At 42.6% G+C, this 19,958-nt stretch overlaps 1 protein-coding gene across 5 annotated transcripts in view; it reads right to left on the reverse strand.

Moving 5' to 3' along the window:
* The window catches only part of PTPN2 (protein tyrosine phosphatase non-receptor type 2), a 74,424-nt gene that overhangs the window by 17,197 nt on the left and 37,269 nt on the right, over nucleotides 1-19,958 (reverse strand). For all 5 annotated transcript variants that reach the window (XM_006117499.4, XM_006117500.4, XM_075921006.1 and 2 more), the window contains 2 exons: nucleotides 9,490-9,699; nucleotides 4,528-4,686 (listed from right to left, as the gene is read on the reverse strand). In XM_006117499.4, coding sequence (XP_006117561.2) covers nucleotides 4,528-4,686; nucleotides 9,490-9,699 — 369 coding nt within the window. The remainder of the gene's footprint in view (nucleotides 1-4,527; nucleotides 4,687-9,489; nucleotides 9,700-19,958) is intronic.

Raw genomic sequence — 19,958 nt, forward strand, 5'->3', positions numbered from 1 at the left:
CCACCCGTCAGATATGACTCGAGCCTAGGCATAGTCAAAATGGGACAAGCTGTCCCCCAGGATAGGGACAGGATCCAAGAGGGAAACAGGAACATTGCCCTGGGGTGCATCTTCAAAAGTTCTTTCTAGGGCCTGGTTATTAGCACCCCCACTACTAATCACACTCGGGGAGGGAGGGTTGATAGTGACTTCACCTGCTACCCAATCTATTCTGTCCTGTCTGACGGGGCAGATAATATATAGGTGGTGGAGTTGGCTTGAAATGCCTCCGCTGCGTTGTAGATGGTTGAAGGCCCAATGACTTAAATGTAGCCCTTGCGTCCTTCAAACTGTGCAGTCTGAAATCCATTTATTCTACAAACAAGCCAGAACCACCAAAAGGAAGGTCCTGTATCATATTCTGGGCCTGTGGAAGGATCCCAGACACCTGGAGTCAAGAGATCATCTCATATCTATATCTGTAGATGTGGACCTGACTGTAGAGTCCATGACATCAAGAGCTGCCTGAAGGGAGGATCAGGAAATCACCCTCCCTTCCTCTAAGAGGGCTGCAAACTCAGAACTAGAGTCCGATGGGAGGAGTTATTTAATTTTTTCCCATAGATCTTCATGTATTAAAATGGTAGTAGGCCAATGCTGCCTGTTGGTTAGCCACTTTCAACTGGAGGCTATCCAATGAGTATACTTTCCTCCCCAACAAGTCCAGCCTCTTAAAGTCCTTGGACTTGCGAGTGGGTTCCTGGTGACCGTAGCATTCCTTTGCATTAGCCACATCCACTACCAGAGTGCCTCGTTGAGGGTGTGTATAAAAGTACTTGTACCGCTCAAAAGGAGCAAAGTACCACTACTCAATCCCTTTGGCAGTCGGGGAATGGAAACTGGAGTCTGCAGAATTGGTTTTCCTCTTGCTTCTAATATATTTATATAATGTCTTCTTGTTATCTTTTATGTCTCTAGCTAGTTTGAACTCGTTTTGTGGTTCTGCCTTTCTGATTTTGCCTCTGCATACCTGTGTTTGCTTATATTCATCCTTTGTGATTGGACCTAGTTTCCACTTTTTATATGACTTCATGATTTTTAGATCATGCAAAATCTCCTGGTTAAGCCAAGGCAATCTTTTGCCATACTTTCTATCTTTCCTATGCAGCGGAATAGTTTGCTTTTGGACTCTTAATGTCCCTTTGAAATACTGCCAACTCTCTTCAGTTGTTTTTCTTCTTAGTCTTGCTTCCCATGCGACTTCACCTACCAACTCTTTGAGCTTACTAAAATCTGCCTTCCTGAAATCCACTGTCTCTATTCTGCTGTTCTCACTTCTACCATTCCTTACAATTATGAACTCGATTTATAGTCATTTTCTCCCAAGCTGCCTTCCACTTGGAATTTTCAACCATTTCTTCCCTATTTGTTAAAATCAAATCCAGAACAGCTTCCACCTGGTAGCACTCTCAAACTTCTGAAATAAAAAATTGTCTCCAATCCAATCCAAGAACCTATTGGATAATCTGTGCCCCGCTGCGTTACAAATAGATGGCATGTCAATCTCTCCCATTTGGCTCTCCCAGAACTGGGAGTCCATCTGCACTGGACTCAACGGAACCAGCAGATGTGCAGGATTGAACGGCACTGCCTGGCCAAGTTGTTTCAAGGGTGCTCCAACTCTGGACATGATCCTTTAAGCCTTCAAAACAGGGAATCTGCCTCTTTCCCGCCTCCGTTTGTTTTTCTGCACTGGAGAGTAGGATCAGTGCTAAGAGCTAGCCTTTGGTGAACAATGGTGATGGGATGGCTTGTTCGACTCTATACTGAGCCACACCAACGAAGGTGCACTGCACAACAAGGTCACTGGTGCTGGTCCTGTGGCACTGGATAGGGATCCAAGGAAGGCTCCATTAATAGATTTCAGAGGCAAAACTTTATCCCTTGTTCTTGATGTAAATGCCCTACAAATCTTGCACTAGTCTGCTAAGTGGGCCATTTCCAAACACTTAAGGCAGAAGTTGTCTGAATTGCCCGTAGGCATAAACTTCATACACTGTCTGCACTGCTTGAAGCTAGGGATATGAAGGACTAGTCATTTCCCACCTCCATCCTGCCTCTATCAGAAAGAGAAGGGGATACTTCCAAGAAACAGCACCGCTTGGAGCCTGGGGCCAGACCCTGGGCTCCACGCAGCACTGCCACTTTGAAATGCCACATGCAGCCCAGGGCCAGCTGGGCTGTCCCCAAGGCTGCACACGGCGTTTCAAACCAACAGGACTGCATGAAGCCCCGAGTCAGCTGGGGACTGCCCTGCTGACGCCAGGCGGCGCTGCTGCTTTGAAATGCCACGGGGAGTCCGGAGTCAGGCTGCACGCGGCATTTCAAACTGGCAGTGCCACATGGAGCCCAGGGTCAGAGGGTAGTCCCCAGCTGACCTTGGAGCTTTCACCTTTGAAGTGTAGCAACAGCCCTAGGGGGAGGTGGTGCCCTATCAACTAATGAAATAATCGATTAAAAATGCATCAACTATTCGATTAGTCAATTAGTCGATATTTAACTTCCATACTTGAAGCCAGGGAGCATAGGTATGCCCCGGCCACAAGCAAGGAAAAACCACACAAGTCCCTGAGACCAACTTAACTAACAGCTACATAACACTTGAAAGAATTATCTACAAAGACCACTAGGGAAAGCATGCTTTCCCGGGGCAAGACACACTAGCTAGAACCACCAGATAACCATCAGTGGTGTTAAGAAGGAATTGAGGGAGAAGGAGGTCAGCAGGGTGTTATATACCTAGCCATAATGGCACCACTCTAGCGGTCTCCCCTGCCGACTTAGGAGATCCTACTGGGAAAAAAAATCTTCCCTGCAACTGTGCACACACCTAACCTGGAATACACATAAGCACTCAATCAAAGAAGAAAAGTTACATACCGAAGTTAACCATATAAAACAAAATCAGTGTCCATATTTCTACTACAAGCAACTCAAATCACTCACATAGTTAATCAAGAAACAATTTCCTCCTATGCTGTAGTGAAGCTAAACACATTTAAAAAACCCTGAAGAGCAGCAAGGAAAATACAAATTTAAGCTGACATCTTCATTTACCCAAAAGCTCATTAAGTTCTTAAATACAATAGGATCAATTACATACCAGCACATTTTGCACTCACATTCGGACATGTCAAAGATATGACATCACGAGTAACAATTTTTACTTTTCCCCTCTTAAAACAGTCCATTCATTCCAAGGAGTCTGGTGGAGGGAGTTATGACCTAGAACAGAGGACTGAGGTGGAAGAGGGGGGCAGGATTTGGGGAGGGGCTGTGACCAAGGTCAGGGGTGCAGGAGCAGGTGCAGAGGGTTTGGGTTGTGACCTACGGCAGGAGGAAGTATGGCTGCAGGGGAGGATTGTGACAGAAGAGGGGGAGGAGTGTAAAAGGACACACAGAGTTAGGGAGGGAGCTGTGACCTGGGGCAGGGGTGCAGGATTTTGGGTTGTGGCCTGGAGCCACGAAAGTTATAAGGCTGGTCATAAAGGTTGTGTTGAAATAATGCAACCACTCAATTCTTACATAGTACTTTACAGTATAAAGTCATTTATTTTACATAAGCCCAGAATGGAAGTAGGCTGGAAATGTGAAAAGTCAGCTAGCAGAAGCACAGCTGTAATAAACCTATCTTATGTTACGTATTCCTCCGTACACTACTTTTCCACTGAATATGCAATCAATTAAACTACATTGACTTTGGCATCCTATTTCTGAAAGAGTAAGTTTGTCAAGCTAATTTACAATTTGTCTATAGTATGTAGTTTTTTCAGCAAGAGGAAAAAAAAAAAAGCATCTACCATACAAGAAGATGCATGTCTTTCTGACTAGGGATGTCAACATGTAGACTACATGATTAACTGATGACAGGATTAACAAATAAGCCTATGGTTAACTATACCCATTCCTCCCCCTCCCCCAGGCAGCAAGACAGATAGAGGCAGTGGAGGAGAGGGGAGGGGTGGGGAGAGAGATGGGACATTGTGCCCGATATGGGGGGGGGGGGAAGAGAGAAGAGGCAGGAGCCAGTACACACAGGAATCTGGCTGACTGAACATATTGGCTCCAACAGAGCTGCCTGCCCCCCGTGCTGCTGCCTCTATCAAAAGCAGCAGTGCAAGGGGTGATGGGGGGGGAGAGAAAGCAGACATGTGTGAGGAAGTGGCTTTTAGGCCAACTCCCCTCCCCCACTGCCTCCCACAGAGATCCTACTTCAAAGATCCTCCAGAAAAGGGCGCTTTTTCCGGAGGATCGGGGCCAGTGTAGACGCTCTTTTCCGGCTTTTCTAAAAGCCGGAAAAAAGCGGCGGACATTTTTATTTAAATGCCGCTGGGGATATTTAAATCCCCCGCGGATTTCCCTATTACGATCGCTGAAATTAACATGCCCCTTCCGGAAAAGGGGCCAATGTAGACGTAGCCTTACTGATATGAGAAACATTGCAAATTTAGATTTTTACAGTAGATTCAGTTAACGCTAAACATTTACCTGTATAGTTGAATCCCCCATTATAAATTTTGCTCCTTCTATTACAGCCATATATGAGAATCTCAGCTGATCAGGTGTCTGAATAAGTCCCATGCGGTATTTTCTCATATCCAATAATACTTGTTTAATGTCTACAGAAGAAGGCTCCTTTTTTTCCATCTGTTAATTAATAAGATTTCACAAATTAGGGAATAAGTAGTACAACTGTTTTTTAAAAGTACCAAAAAATAAGCAAAAAAATCAACACATTTCAGTAATACAATTTCTACATAATAATCTTTTTACCAACTTTGTTATAGCTATACAAGAAATTAACATCTGAAACTGATTTCTAATTTGATTTCTCAAGAGAATAACTAACTCTCTAATATATGAAAGTTAAAATCTAATTGGAGTTAAAATCCACAAAAGCCAATATGCTACAGGTTGAACCTCTCTGGAGTGGGACTCTAATCTGCACAGACAATGGACATTGCTGGATCAGAGAGCCCGGACCAGCTGGGGGTGTCGTGGCATGCAGAGCAAATCTGGTGATTGTGGGCAGGGGAAAGCAAGAGTGTGGGGACCAATTGCCAGAGCCCAGTCAGGCCTTGGAGCTGGGATGGGCTGGAGAGTCAGTGGCAAGAGCCAGGCCAGCAGCTGGGGAGCGGGGAGCAGGGAGTCTGGCTGGGGCCCAGGAACAGAGCTGGGCCAGCAGCCAACACCAGCAAGCCTGGCTAGGGCGGGCAGTCAGGAGATGAGCCCAGTCAGGAAGCTGGCAGCCCGCCTGGGAGACCCCCAGACCTCACCTGGTCTGGCAAGCTCCCTCCTTTGGGACTGGTTAGGTCCAGAGGGTGCCAGACTAGGGAGAACATAAGAACGGCCATACTGGGTCAGACCAAAACTCCATCCAGCACAGTACCCTGTCTGCCAACAGTGGCCAATGCCAGGTGTCCCAGAGGAAGTGAATCGAACAGGTAATGATCAAGCGATCTCTCTTCTGCCATCCATCTCCACCCTCTGACAAACAGAGGCTAGGGACACCATTCCTTACCGTTACTGGCTAATAACCAGGGCTCGGCAAACTATAGATTTCAGCCGTGCGCCCCATTTACCAGTGGCACACACGTGCAATGCGGCTCTTGCGCATGCGCAGTGCGGGGCTGGCGAGCAGCTTTCGCTGCCATTTGTCAAGCCCTGCTAATAACCATTAATGGACTTAACCTCCATGAATTTATCTAGTTTTCTTTTAAACCCTGTTATAGTTCTAGCCTTCACAACCTCCTAAGGCAAGGAGTTCCATAGACTGTCTATGTGCTGTATGAAGAAGAACTTCCTTTTATTTGTTTTAAACCTGCTGCCCATTAGTTTCATTTGGTGGCCCCTAGTTCTTATATTATGGGAACAAGTAAATAACTTTTCCTAATTCACTTTCTCCACACCACTCGTGATTTTATAGACCTCTATCATATCCCCCCTTAGTTTCCTCTTTTCCAAGCTGAATAGTCCAAGTCTCTTTAATCTCGTCTCATCCATGGGACCAGTTCCAAACCCCTAGTCATTTTAGTTGCCCTTCTCTGAACCTTTTCTAATGCCAGTATATCTTTTTTGAGATGCGACGACCACATCTGTAAGCAGTATTCAAGATGTGGGCGTACCATGGATTTATATAAGGGCAATAAGATCTTCTCCGTCTTATTCTCTATCCCTTTTTTAATGATTCCTAACATCCTGTTTGCTTTTTTGACTGCTGCTGCACACTGCGTGGACGTCTTCAGAGAACTATCCACGATGACTCCAAGATCTCTTTCCTGATTAGTTGGCGATATCTTTCTGAAGTTCTTCACAGTCTGCTTTGGTCTTAACTACCTTGAGCAGTTTAATATCGTCTGCAAACTTTGCCACCTCACAGTTTACCCCTTTCTTCAGATCATTTAGGAATAAGTTGAATAGGATTGGTCCTAGGACTGACCCTAAGGGAACACCACTAGTTACCCTTCTCCATTCTGAAAATTTACCATTTATTCCTACCCTTTGTTTCCTGTCTTTTAACTAGTTCTCAGTCCATGAAAGGATCTTCCCTCTTATCCTATGACAACTTAATTTACGTGAGAGTCTTTGGTGAGGGACCTTGTCAAAGGCTTTCTGGAAATCTAAGGACACTATATCTATTAAATCCCCCTTGTCCACATGTTTGTTGACCCCTTCAAAGAACTCTAATAGATTAGTAAGACATGATTTCCCTTTACAGAAACCATGTTGACTTTTGCCCAACAAATTATGTTCTTCTATGTGTCTGACAATTTTATTCTTTACTATTGTTTCAGCTAATTTTCCCGGTACTGACATTAGACTTACCAGTCTGTAATTGCCGGGATCGCCTCTAGAGGCCTTTTTAAATATTGGCGTTACATTAGCTATCTTCCAGTCACTGTATACAGAAGCTGATTTAAAGGATAGGTTACAAACCATAGTTAATAGTTCCACAATTTCACATTTGAGTTCTTTCAGAACTCTTGGATGAATGCCATCTGGTCCCGGTGACTTGTTACTATTAAGTTTATCAATTAATTCCCACGCCTCTAATGACACTTCAATCTTTGACAAGTCCTCAGATTTGTCACCCACAAAGGACAGGTCAGGTTTGGGAATCTCCCTAATATCCTCAGCCATGAAGACTGAAGCAAAGAATTCCTTTAGTTTCTCTGCAATGACTTTATTATCTTTAAGTGCTCCTTTTGCATCTCGATCGTTCAGGGCCCCACTGGTTGTTTAGCAGGCTTCCTGCTTCTGATGCACTTAAAAAACATTTTGTTATTACCTTTCAAGTTTTTGGCTTGCTGTTCTACCAACTCCTTTTTAGCTTTTCTTATTAAATTTTTACACTTAAGTTGGCAGTGTTTATGCTCCTTTCTATTTACCTCCCTAGGATTTGACTTCCATTTTTTAAAAGATGTCTTTTTATCTCTCTCTGCTTCTTTTACATGGCTGTTAAGCCACAGTGCTCTTTTTAAATTCTTCTGCTATGTTTTTTAATTGGGGGTATACATTTAAGTTGGGACTCTATTATGATGTCTTTGAAAAGCGGCCATGCAGCTTGCAGGGATTTTACTTTAGTCACTGTACTTTTTAATTTCTGTTTAACTAACCTCCTCATTTTTGCATAGTTCCCCTTTCTGAAATTAAATCCCACAGTGGTGGGCTGCTGAGGTGTTCTTCCCACCACAGGAATGTTAAATGTTATAATATTATAGTCACTGTTTCCAAGTGGTCCTGTTATAGTTACCTCTTGGACCAGATCATGCACACCACTCAGGACTAAATCGAGAATTGCCTCTCCCTTTGTGGGTTCCTGTACCAGCTGCTCCAAGAAGCAGTCATTTAAGGTATCAAGAAATTTTGTCTCTGCATCTCGACCTGAGGTGACACGTACCCAGGCAATATGGGGATAGTTGAAATCCCCCACTATTATTGAGTTCTTTATTTTGACAGCCTCTCTAATTTCCCTTAGCATTTCATAGTCACTAGTACTGTCCTGGTCAGGTGGTCGAGAATAGATCCCTACTGTTATATTCTTATTAGAGCATGGAATTACTATCCATAGCGATTCTATGGAACATGTTGATTCATTTAAGATTTTTACTTCATTTGATTCTACGTTTCTTTCACATATAGTGCCACTCCCCAACCCGCACGACCTATTCTGTCCTTCCAATACATTTTGTACCCTGGAATGATTGTGTCCCATTGATTGTCCTCACTCCACCAGGTTTCTGTGATGCCTATTATATCAGTATCCTCCTTTAACACGAGGCACTATAGTTCACCCATCTTATTTTTTAGACTTCTAGCATTTGTGTACAAGCACTTTAAAAACTTGTCACTGTTTATTTATCTACCCTTTTCTGATGTGTCAGATTCTTTTTTATGTGAATGTTTTTGGTCTGATCTGGCCCATACTTTATCCTCTTCCATCCTCTCCTCCTGACTAAAACCTAGAGAATCTCTATCAATAGACTCTCCTCTAACAGACATCTCTGTCCGATCCACGTGCTCCTCTGCACCAATCGGCTTTCCCCCATCTCTTAGTTTAAAAACTACTCTGCGACCTTTTTAATGTTAAGAGGCCCAACATGTAGTAACAATTAAAGCCTTGACTCTTAATACACTTCTATGCACCTAACTTTACTCATGAATACATCTGAGATGAAAGATCAGGGCACAATAGTTCAGAATACTGTACTAAGACTTGGTGCTTAGTTACAGAGACGCATTCAACAGGACTATGGGACAACATATGGACAGGAAAAAAAAAGAGAGAGAACCAAGCCATTATACATTTTGTAAAACAGTGCAATATATATCCAGTAATTCAACTCATGATCATGTCCTTTTAAAGGAATTTTCCCTCTCAAGAATTAGGAACACTAATCTGATACTAGACAATATTTTGAAATAGCTATAGTGGCTTTTCTCTCCAAGTTTTTATGTAAAACTAAACACTTCAGATTTAGGGTTTTTTTAAGTTACAGAAATACTAGAACCACCAAAAAATCCCAACAAGCTTCGTTTCATTTCACCATTTTCCTATCTATGCTGCTGTTTCCCTTCAAGTTTTCTAAAATCAGAAAGCAAAGTCCACTTCTAGTCAGATTTTGATCAAACAAATTTCAGGTAATAGTGAAGAGATATGTGCAAAATTACAAATCTCTGATACAAGGTTTATAAAGCCTAACAGGCATTAAGATCAGCAGTCTGAGAAAAGGACTATTGTGAAGAACTTCTACTCATCCCACATTTGTGGAAATAATGTAAATTTTCATACGTTGATGTACTCCATCAGAATAAATGTCAGAAATTAATTAGTTTCCACAGTATCTTCATTTACCTTCGGAAATGTGTGGCTTATTTATACACATGTGATTATTAAGGCCTTCTCATCAAAGAGCTCAAATATAAACCAAAAGCACCACACACACTTACCAGGACAAGAGAGGTGTCTACTAATGAAAATGTGCCAGAGCGTCCTATCCCAGCACTACAGTGAATTACAGCAGGTCCATGCTCAGGATTCAGCGAACCAGATTCTCTCACTTTAAACAAGAAGTTAAGGAATGAAGCTGGGGACTCAGGCACTCCAAAATCTGGCCATGTTGTATAATGATAATGAGATATGATCCTCGATTCACCACTCTAAAAATGAAGAAAAAAAACAAAAATAAAAAAATGAAGAGGGTACCTCTGCTTTTGGATAATTGTTTTTTGAGACTCAGTTTACGCCAAGAGTTTCCAGTTTTTAAATCTCTCAGGTCATGTAGAGATAAAAGGGTTGCTTAAAATTCGCACCCTTGGATTGTTCCCAACTAGAAGTTACCACCACAGCACTTCAGGTATGAGGTAGTTATCTGTGACTGATACCATTTTATTTTTTTTCCATTTTTAAAAAGGAAAACTAGATATCTACTGGGATCCCATGGCACCTACACCTTAACATTACTAAAATACTAACATGGGTATCTTCCTCTAAAATTTCCCTGTAAATACTATTAGTAAAGCTCAACTGATGCTAACAGTGAGTTAGCCCTTTCCATAATGGCAGAGTTCAGCAGCTGCCAGCATTTTAAGATGCATGTGATCTACCTCTGCTTACAGCAGGGATAAAAAAACACAGTAGCTGCTGGAACCTTGATCACACTAGCGTTGCCACCAGTAAGAAATTTCCCAACACTCTGAAATTTCCAAAAGTCTTACTGTAGACAGGACTTAAAGAGGCCTCTATATCAGAAAACTTTAGCTACCTCTTCTGGTTCCATTAGGACTGAAAGGCTTTTAGGCTTACAAAAGGTTTCCCTCCTTCCTCCATTCTTGGTTGAGCTGTGTGTGAACACACCTCCCAACTACATTAATTCCAAGGAGCTTCAGGAACCAACTGATTACATTTCCACTAGACTCACTAAGACCTAGCTGTTTAAGCTGCAAGTTGTTTTTGTTTATTTACTTTAAGGCAATTTAATCATAGATACTGAGATTGTTTTCTTGAAATGCCAAAATCCTAAGTATCAAGGATCTGGTCGTCGTCCCCCAGTATTGTCTCCTAAACTTCACCAATCTTATTTCTAGGGATTTTTTAGAAAAATAGCTAGACCTCTATACATAAAAGTTAATAGTTAAAAAGATTTAGTAATAATACATTATTCTATTAAAGCTCAAGTATTTTTCTTCAAGTCAATGACATAAAAATTTATTTCCATTTTGCAGAACATTAGAGAGCTTCTCCTGGTCAGTTCACTGAAAGTTTCTATGAAGTGCAGATTTACTCTGAAAAGTGATTTGAAATAGCATCAGTTAAGTTTGTTACAATAGCATAATAGGTGTTCAGGATGAAGTTCTTCCATAGTTACAGTATTGGCTTTTGCCCTCATTTAGGGTCTGAAGCACTCTCAGCTTCCACAGAAGAGAGTGGACATTGGGCATGCAGTACCACAGAAGTACAAATCTACCATCTTGTAATGCACCTTGAAAGGCACAACAATCTCATTCTTTATAGTGTTTCTACAGAAGATATGCATTCACCTATATTCTGTTGATGCACAAATTAGAACAGAATACCTATTATTCACAGTTAATTGAATTATATTGTCACTTTTCACAGCAGAACTCTAATCCAAGACCCCTGTGCTACAATTCTTTGTGCATGGGTAGCCTGTGTCCATAAAGAACTGCACTTAATTCATTTCTGAGTAACAAAACTGTAGGTTAGAGACCTTAAGATTCCTTTACAAGATGACCTTTTTGAGGCTAACAATCAAAGTTTGCACTGACTAAATATTTGTCATAAAGAACTACATTTTTAAATCCTGAAATAGATTTTCCTTTATGTAAGAATATAGTGAAATTTTCTTGATCAATGTTAGTCTACAGCAAAAGGCTTAACATTAGTTTTTATTATTTTTAAAACACGCACTTTTACCAGTGTATTATCCCCACTATTTACACAATGCCGAAGGAGAAGCAAATCAATTACTTTTTATATTAATATACAAACACATCAAATGAACTAGAAAACCATTAACTAGTTGAAAGACAAAATGGTCACTCAAAACAAGACATTTGCATTTCATAATTACCAATTGATTTGGTTACCCTTGAATATTTTCCTGAATAACTACGTGGTATTACTCAGGAAAATATCTTTAAAACAGTAAAAACATTGAGTTTAGCTTGCATTAGTATGTTGTGGTAGCATTTCACATCAGTTGTTGAACCTAGCTGATGCCTTTTAGTCATTCCTCTCAACCTCATTCTAGAATAAAAAAATCCCTTAGCTCTGGCAATAGCTTATCAATTAAGGCTATGCACTGGCTTCTCACTTCTGCGCATGACAGAATCTGCATGAGTTACTGTGCTTCCTCTTCACCCAGCTCCTAATCTTTATTTTGACAGTGCATCAGGGCAACTCTAATGCTCCAGTTTCTATAGATTATGCTGCGCTATCCTCCAATATCCCCAAAGGTGAAGTGGATTTGCTGTTCATCCAAAAATTCTCCTTAGATTGGTAGATGGTCCAGGATCCTTTTGATTCTGGCCCAGTGCTTAAACACTTTCTTTAGATAGCTTGACTGTACAACCTTTTGAAAGACAACTCTTCATCACTCTCTTCTGCGGGACCAACCAGCAGCGCCCCAGCTGCTCTAACACAGGCGTCCCCGAGAAAAGCCTGGTCTGCTGGGGGGGGGGGCGCGGAGGCGCACTAGCTGAGCGTCTGAGCTGTCCCGCACCCCGCGTCCTCCGGGGCAAGAACAGCCTAGTCGGATCCGCGTAACCCGGGGACTGTCTGTATATCTCTATTTTACAATTCATACAGTTCATCATGTAGTCAGCCAGCCAATTCATTTACACATAAGGTGTAAAGACATCTCTTCTGTACTATTGCATAGGTTATGAAGATGAACTGAAAGGTCCAGAGTTTACATATTTTTAAAAATCACCATTTAAGGGGGAAGAAAGTAATCATGTTTAATAGGTTTCAGAGAAAAGCCTTCCTAGCTTTAAAAAAGGAGAGAAATTGCAGAGATGAGCGCAAGAAACTACAGAGAAAAATTCCAAAGATAAGAGGACTTCGACTCACTAAGTATTTACAAGTAACTTGGGACTAGTTCTCCAAATCCTTTTTTCATGGAATACTACATGACATCAGTACACCAGTAAAAATATTTAATAAACTGATCATTAATATGTCAATTTTTCTCCTGGCAGTACTGTAAGATGACAAGTATGGGCTACTCTGAAGACATATACAATTTTCATTACAGTGCTTACAATATGCCAAAAAACAGCTGTTACGTCTCCACAAATGTAACTGAAGGAAGATAAGGCTAGATTCCTGGCAAGTCGATACCATGCTGAGGCTTTATATGCTAAATCCCCCAAATCTGACTTTCACCTTTTCAGCTCCAACAAGTCGCAATCCTTTTTTTTTAATCTTTCCATCTTTTAACAAGTTCCATTTCTCCTACTCAAAACTATCTAGTTGCACCTTCAGCTGTTCCTGTCAAATGCCAATTCTCTTGTTAAAGTAGAAAAACTGGGACGTATCCAAACAGAAAAGGGATAGAATCACAGTTTGGTCTTTCTAACAGTTTTTTAGAGATAAACCACATGGCAGCCTAACTTCTGAGCAAATAGACTAAGCTCAAAGGCCCCAGCCAGCACCACCTTCAGTGGCATACCTTTGCTATCTACTCCTACCTCAATGTAGGGGTTGGCAAAAAGGTGGGAGACACTAATCCAATTCCCACACTGCAGAGCAATGCAGTTTTTCTTGAATCAGTAACTTCAGCTGCACATGCTCACAGTAAAGAGATATCTCAAATACTGTTCCAATTGCTAGGACCCAAACTTATTGCTGGTCATTAGGAAAGGAAATAATTACATTAAAATATAAAAATAGCTATTTACATTTATGACATCTGATGGAATTTCCTTTAAAAAGGTTCACTTTGGGACCTATATATACTACTCTCTCTGCAAATCATAAGACATTTTAATTTTTACTCCAACATTTGTGGGTGTTACTAATTTGGTCCAACTGACTTTGAACATATCACCATTTCAAATCCACCCCACAGTGAAGTCTTTCTGTAGCCATATTGGAAGGCCTAAAACTTAGGACTTCATCTGCAGCCAGATTGAAAGAATAGCAGTCATTTGCTATAAAGCAGAGAGTCACACACTCACATTCCAACTAAGTTGCATTAAAATATTGCAATACCAGGCTGTTTAGAAAGAGATCCTGTCCAAATAGCACTCACAATCAGATAAAGAAACAAATCTCAAGATGGATCAAGAAAATTTAGTTTAATAGCATGCGGTTTGGCAAGAAACAATAGTTGGGATTGTAGAATACTCATTTTATGATTATGGCCCTCACTTTCCTATTGTAATATTGTATCTGATTTTTAATAGTTTGTCTGCTATATAATTAATTTTGCTAGGTGCAAATCAAGTAAGGGGGTAGGGTATGAGTGGTAAGGTAATTCTTTTAGAATAGGTTATGATTGGTTAGTAAAATAATTGGCTACTGTATAGCTAAGCAGGACTCAAGTTTCACTACATCAAATGGGATCTAAGAAGGAGACCAGCAGAAAGGAATAAATGAAAAGAAGAATGGAAGGGGGGGGGCGGAGGAGGAGAGATGTTCTTCTTCCAGGTCTTTCCAAGAGACATAGCCTAAGACCAGAGCTGCCAAGAATCCTCTGCATGACCATGACATGCAGCAACCAGAATTCAGATGAGGCTGACCTTGCTTGATCAACAGGAGAAGCTCACCTGCCTTGATCAGGATTGGTGAGCATGCCACTGTATGCTTAGCATGCTTGCTAGGTAATTGTTAATAGAGAGTAGGATATTATTGTGCAAGGCTTTCACTACTAAAAGATCCTGCAAACCCACAAGAAGTCACGCCTTGAGCCCTCAGAACTGGGTAGGGATGGTTATTTAAATTAACAGAGTTACACCTTGAGCCCTAGGAACTGGATAGATGTGTGTCCCTAGACTCGAGTGTGGGAAAGATAATATTTTGTGCAGGTTACAGCAAAAGTTTCAAATTCATGTCCGTGGTAGTCTCTTTACCTAGCCAGGATGTTTACTTCACCCAGGCACCTCATCCACTTTCAATCCCACTCTCTGGTCCAAGTCCCCATGTTGCCCAGCACTCCAGCTTCTTGCCCAGTCTTAATTCCTCCCCTCTCTCATATTCAATCCACCTGTGTCTGTCTACTACCTTCCCCATGACCATCCAAGGTGACTACCTGCCCCTAATTGGAAAATCCTGAAATGTACATTTCCAGTCCTGGTCCCAGGCTGAATGATTCTGGGACAGAATTTGTCCAAGATTCCCTATTACCCCACTCTATGCCTGCCTGAAGCTCAGGGGAAGCATCAGCCTCTTCATAGTGGTGGGGCTGAGGTGGGCCTTATACTCTCCCACAAATCATGAAGCCCTACCCCTCTGCATCCCTCTTCTCCCTGAAGCTCTGCTCTTGGCCAACCCAGAAACCAAAGCAGAATGATGACCTGGCCCACATTACTTCCTGAAGCTCCCAGAAGCTGGGAACAGTGGACCGCAGCCAGTGGAAGTTGCAAATGGCCATACCTGCAGATATTCAAATAAATAGAGCATCTGGAGGTCTGCCGGGGTGAGCCATGTCCAGCATGTGAGCTGCTTATTGCTCACCCCTGGGCTGAGGGCTGCTTTTGGGCACCTTGCCTTCTCCCTCCCACCCCCCACCCCCCACCATCCAGGGCAAGTGGAAGATCCAAGATTCCCCACGATCACCCAGGCTTCCCAGGTAAATTGAGGCAGTCCATGTTATCTTGCTGAGAACTAAAACTCAAATCTGAAAGTATCAGGCTAAGCCTGAGAAGCATACAGTACAGCAGTTACTGTGACCCTGGTTCCCCTGGCAACCACATTCCAAAGGGGCCTCACTTTGATAAGGCCAGTACCAAACAACTGCGCAGGATTGTTTTTCATTGTCTGCTTTGTTCCTAGAAAATAAGCTTGGATCCCAAAGATCGCGCCAAGGCAATACCACCCCCGCAGGAGACGCATTATATTTCCAGCCGACAAAATGACCATCAACATGCCTTTGTTTACGTTGGCTTATTTAGCTTGTTAGGAATAACTACCTGTATTAGTGATAACATGTTTAATTGGCAATGGGCGGAGATACTGTGTAACTGTCATAGACCATTGGCTTATGTGCATATCTCACTTCCGCTTCCGCTGCTAGACCTATCAAATCACTTCTCCTCCATCCATCTGCTACCTATATAATCTAATGTATGTTTTGGTTAAGTTAGTGCTCATCGGGTTAACCCCGATAAGTACTCCACCAGTTGTGTGAACCAATAATTCCTCTGCTTGTTTTCACCTGCACCCAGTGTGTCCAAGAATTATTCCCAACACCCACAATCACTCAGGCTTCCTGGAAGGCTTTTACTACTGTACAGCTCTGGTGTATGGCCTGGCTAGGCCTCAGGGGGAAAAGGAGTGTGGGCGGAGCCACAGAGGGAGACAGGGCTCCTGCATGTAACCCGTTTTTGAAAAGATGGTTACCACTACCCTCACACTTGTATTCTCTGCACTTGAGTTACGTTGCATCCTTCTCCACACTGCCTGAGTGTAAGGAAGGGGAGCACAGAGCACAGGAGAGAGAGTCTTCCTGCTCTCAGTTCTGCTGCCCCATGCCACAAGTGTTTACAGCAGCTAGGAATAGAAAATTTGCATGAGTATATTAAGTGCAGATGAAATCTTACCAATTTAGCTTTTAAACACACAAAGCTCTACTTAGCATATGCGAACAGATTTCTCAAAAGCTTATAACCTAGCCAAATCTGGGTGGCTTTTCACAGGACCAAAGGGCAAAAAATGCCATCCTTCCAAAATTTAAAATCTTTTCTTCAAAGTATGGAGGTGTTAGAGCTTTTCAATGAAACAGTTATGAACAACTTTTTCCCCTAATTTAATTCTTTGAAACAGCTGAACTGTTCTGAAAAGCTTCATCAAAAATAACTCAGCTAAAGGCAGACACTGTGGAAAGTTTCAGATCAGATTGGTCAAGTTATAAGCAACTGTAAACAGGATCTGATAACGGAATGCATCAGTCAAGGTCAGCAGATAGTGCTAGTAGTACCACTCTATCATGAAGATAAATGGGAAAAGTGGAGCAATGCAGGACACAGAAATGAAGTACTTCTAAAAAGGAATAATTAGATTTGTATATTTTAAAAATGTGTGTGTTAAGCACAAAAGAGGAAATTATTTAATATCTGCAACACATGCTACATTACTGTAACTGTTTAGAAATATCCCAACCCTTTTCCCCTTCTCCAATAATTATATACTGACACTGACCACAAAGGCAATTATCTACATTTGCATGAAACAAAACAAGGTATCAAATGCCATGCCTTATAGTTTGCAGATAAATGTATTTCTGTTCATCACTCTTGAATCCAAAAAAACAAGCATAGCCAGAAGTTTTCATTTTTCCAGTAATCCTGTAATTGTAAAATACCCCTCTTAGAATTCTTTACTCATTTTGGTGATGCACTGCAGAAATATGCTACTGTAGCATAAATATACCACAGAAGAGTTTGAACAGATTTTTACAAATTCAATAACTCTAGTTTTCCCAGATTTTATGGAAATAACAGGATGTGTTAGCTTTCCTGCTCTTCAGATAACGTTGTGTTCTTAAACTTCTTGCACTCCAAATCTAAAGCTTAAGCATTTCTCAATAAAGATATTTGATATGCTATCCGCAGGCTAACTGCATACAATTAAGCATAAGCAGTGAAAGATGTAGGTGAACTTGACACTTTTAGGAGTAAAGAGGAATACTAAATTCTTAGGAATTTTATAGCACACTTATCACAGGTGGAATCAAATACATTCAGTGATTAATAGTAGCCATTATGTAAAAGCTTGATGATTAGATGAAATTATTTTAACAGTTAATTCACAAAAGAGCTATTTCCAAGTACTGTTTAAGAAGTACACAGGATTTCCATTAAAATGTTATGTTTTGTAATTTTATACACTGGAGGCTTGCAACAGGACCAGGGCATTTGAATAGCAAAGTCACCTTATTAACTGATTTCACTCTTGTTAATTTATAACCTCAGTGTCCAACACACTAGTGGAGTGCGGCTAGTTGGTTTGAATGATGTAGCTATTTGGCTGGTTGAGTGTGTCTAGTTCGCTATAGCAGTAGCTACTATAGTGACTAATGCTTCAGGACTGAATGGACACAATGGATATATAACTATTTAGAGCACAGGTAGGCCTACTTCAGAGGAGTAATAAAAAGCCAAAGCCTTAAATGATGAGCAGCAGTGATGTTAGAAGCGAAGTGGGGGAAAAGGAGAGCTTATACAATTAGTAACTTCTGCACACCATCCTATCTGAATCTTAGGACAATATCAGCCAACCCAATTCCTAAGGTTTTGTAAGAGTTACGTCAAGACTTAGAGCTGGAGTAACTCTTGGGAGTAGGAAGTTTCCTCAATTCCAACCCTTCAGAAACCTGTCCTCCCTTCTACACCTCTTCCAGTAATGTATTAACAAAAACACAACTCTACCTCCCCCCCATACACACGCACAGGATCAGCTGAGCAGGGAGAACTCAAGTCATGAAGATATGGCTGTGTCAATTTCTACCTCGTCTCACTTTTACTCTTGGATTTGGACAGTAACATGATCAGTTTTACAATGTTGATGTGAAGAAGCTCATGGAGGAGTTTTCAAATTCACATTATTTCTAAATGCCTTATGTCAAAGCTTCTTTAACGGCCATGATAGATTCATTTAACAATAACTAAAAAAGGCAATGTCTTTAAGGGGGGAAAAAAAATCAGGAAATAGACCATGTTGCTAGCTTCTCAACAGCAATGCAACTGACTATTTCCACCAAGCTAGGGTCATAATTATAATCTTAACAAATTGACTTCATCATTGCCAATTAAAATTAAACATGATGTTAAGATATCTTCATTTCCAATGTAGAGAAATTAAAAATATTCAAGATTTCAGCACTTTGAATAGTGTCCTATTAATTTACACACATACTTGTACAGATTGGACCTCCCTGGTCCAGCACCCTCAGGACCTAACCTGTCCCGGATGAGGGGTTTTGCCAGACTAGGGGTAGCCATTTCTGGCCCCCCTGCCACCAGCCCCGGCCCAACCGCTACCTTCCCACGTGGGCCCCCTACCTGTGCACACACCAAGCTCCCCACGGCCACACCCAACAGCTCCCCCCACTCCTCCCGTTCACACCCCAGGCTCTCACTGCTACGCTGTGCGACCCTGTGGCCTCTGCACCAGGCTCCTGCTGCCATGCATCGGGCTCCTACAGCCTTGCTGGACAACCCTGCTGCTGTGCATGGGGCCCCCACTGCCTTCCCAGGAAGCCCTGCTGCCAGCTTGCAAGGCTCCCTGGAACTAGCCCTCCACTGGGACTAGATGACAGATGTTGCTGGGCCAGTGTGACGTAGTGGGGGTACCTTGCTGGTTGCTATGCTTGGCAGTGGGTTGTGAGTGACCTCCACTGGCTGCAGCACGGCCCAGCAGGGCAGAGGATGAGTCACTAGGCAAGGGTCTCTCAACCTGTCTGACCAGCTACCCCCCAGGGAAAGAAACAAAGGAAGGTGGAATGCCGCCCCTGGCTGGGGGGCAGGGCTGGAAGAGTTTTAGTTTCAGTCTGGGAAGCAGGGGAGAAGGAGCTAGGGAGGGGGCTGGGATTGTAGGGCCCAGCCACCCCCCATCTCAAGGGGGGGCACTGAGGCCTCCTAGCCCCAGTTCCTGTGATCAGATTACATCTGTGCTGTGCTGTATCCTGGAGAAGCAATAAACTCCCTCTATTCTACTGGCTGGTGGAGTCTGTTCATGCCACCATGGGGGTGCAGAAGTCGGGGAGACCTCAACGCGCCGTCACACTGGTGTCAGGAGTGGAATGCACTGCACCCCGTGGATGAAGCTTCCAGCGGCGAGCGACAAGGCACAATAGAAGCAAAAGCCCTGGAGCTAGGCATGCTGGAGACAGAGCGAAGCGGTTCCTGAGAATCGTGGGGCGCTGCAGCACTAGACTGGTGAGTCTGCACCAAGGGGACCAGGGGGAGATGGCCTATGCCCAACTCTTAAAGGCAGAGCTGGTGAAGCTGTGCAGAGAGAGGGGCTTGCCTCTGCAGGGCGCAACCAAGGCCCAGCTGATTGCCCATCTGGAAGAGAATGACCAGCCACGGGACCAGGATCTTGTCCCCATGGGGAGCCAGACCCCTCCTGAGAGTGTGTCAGGCTCTGAGAGGGGATGGGGCACTGGAGCCCGCCGGAGAGGCCGGCAAGCCGTAGCCCATCTAGGACAGGAGCCAGCCCAGCAGAGCTGAGG

The sequence above is a fragment of the Pelodiscus sinensis genome, chromosome 2, assembly GCF_049634645.1.
Source record: "Pelodiscus sinensis isolate JC-2024 chromosome 2, ASM4963464v1, whole genome shotgun sequence".
Taxonomy (NCBI): Eukaryota; Metazoa; Chordata; order Testudines; family Trionychidae; genus Pelodiscus; species Pelodiscus sinensis.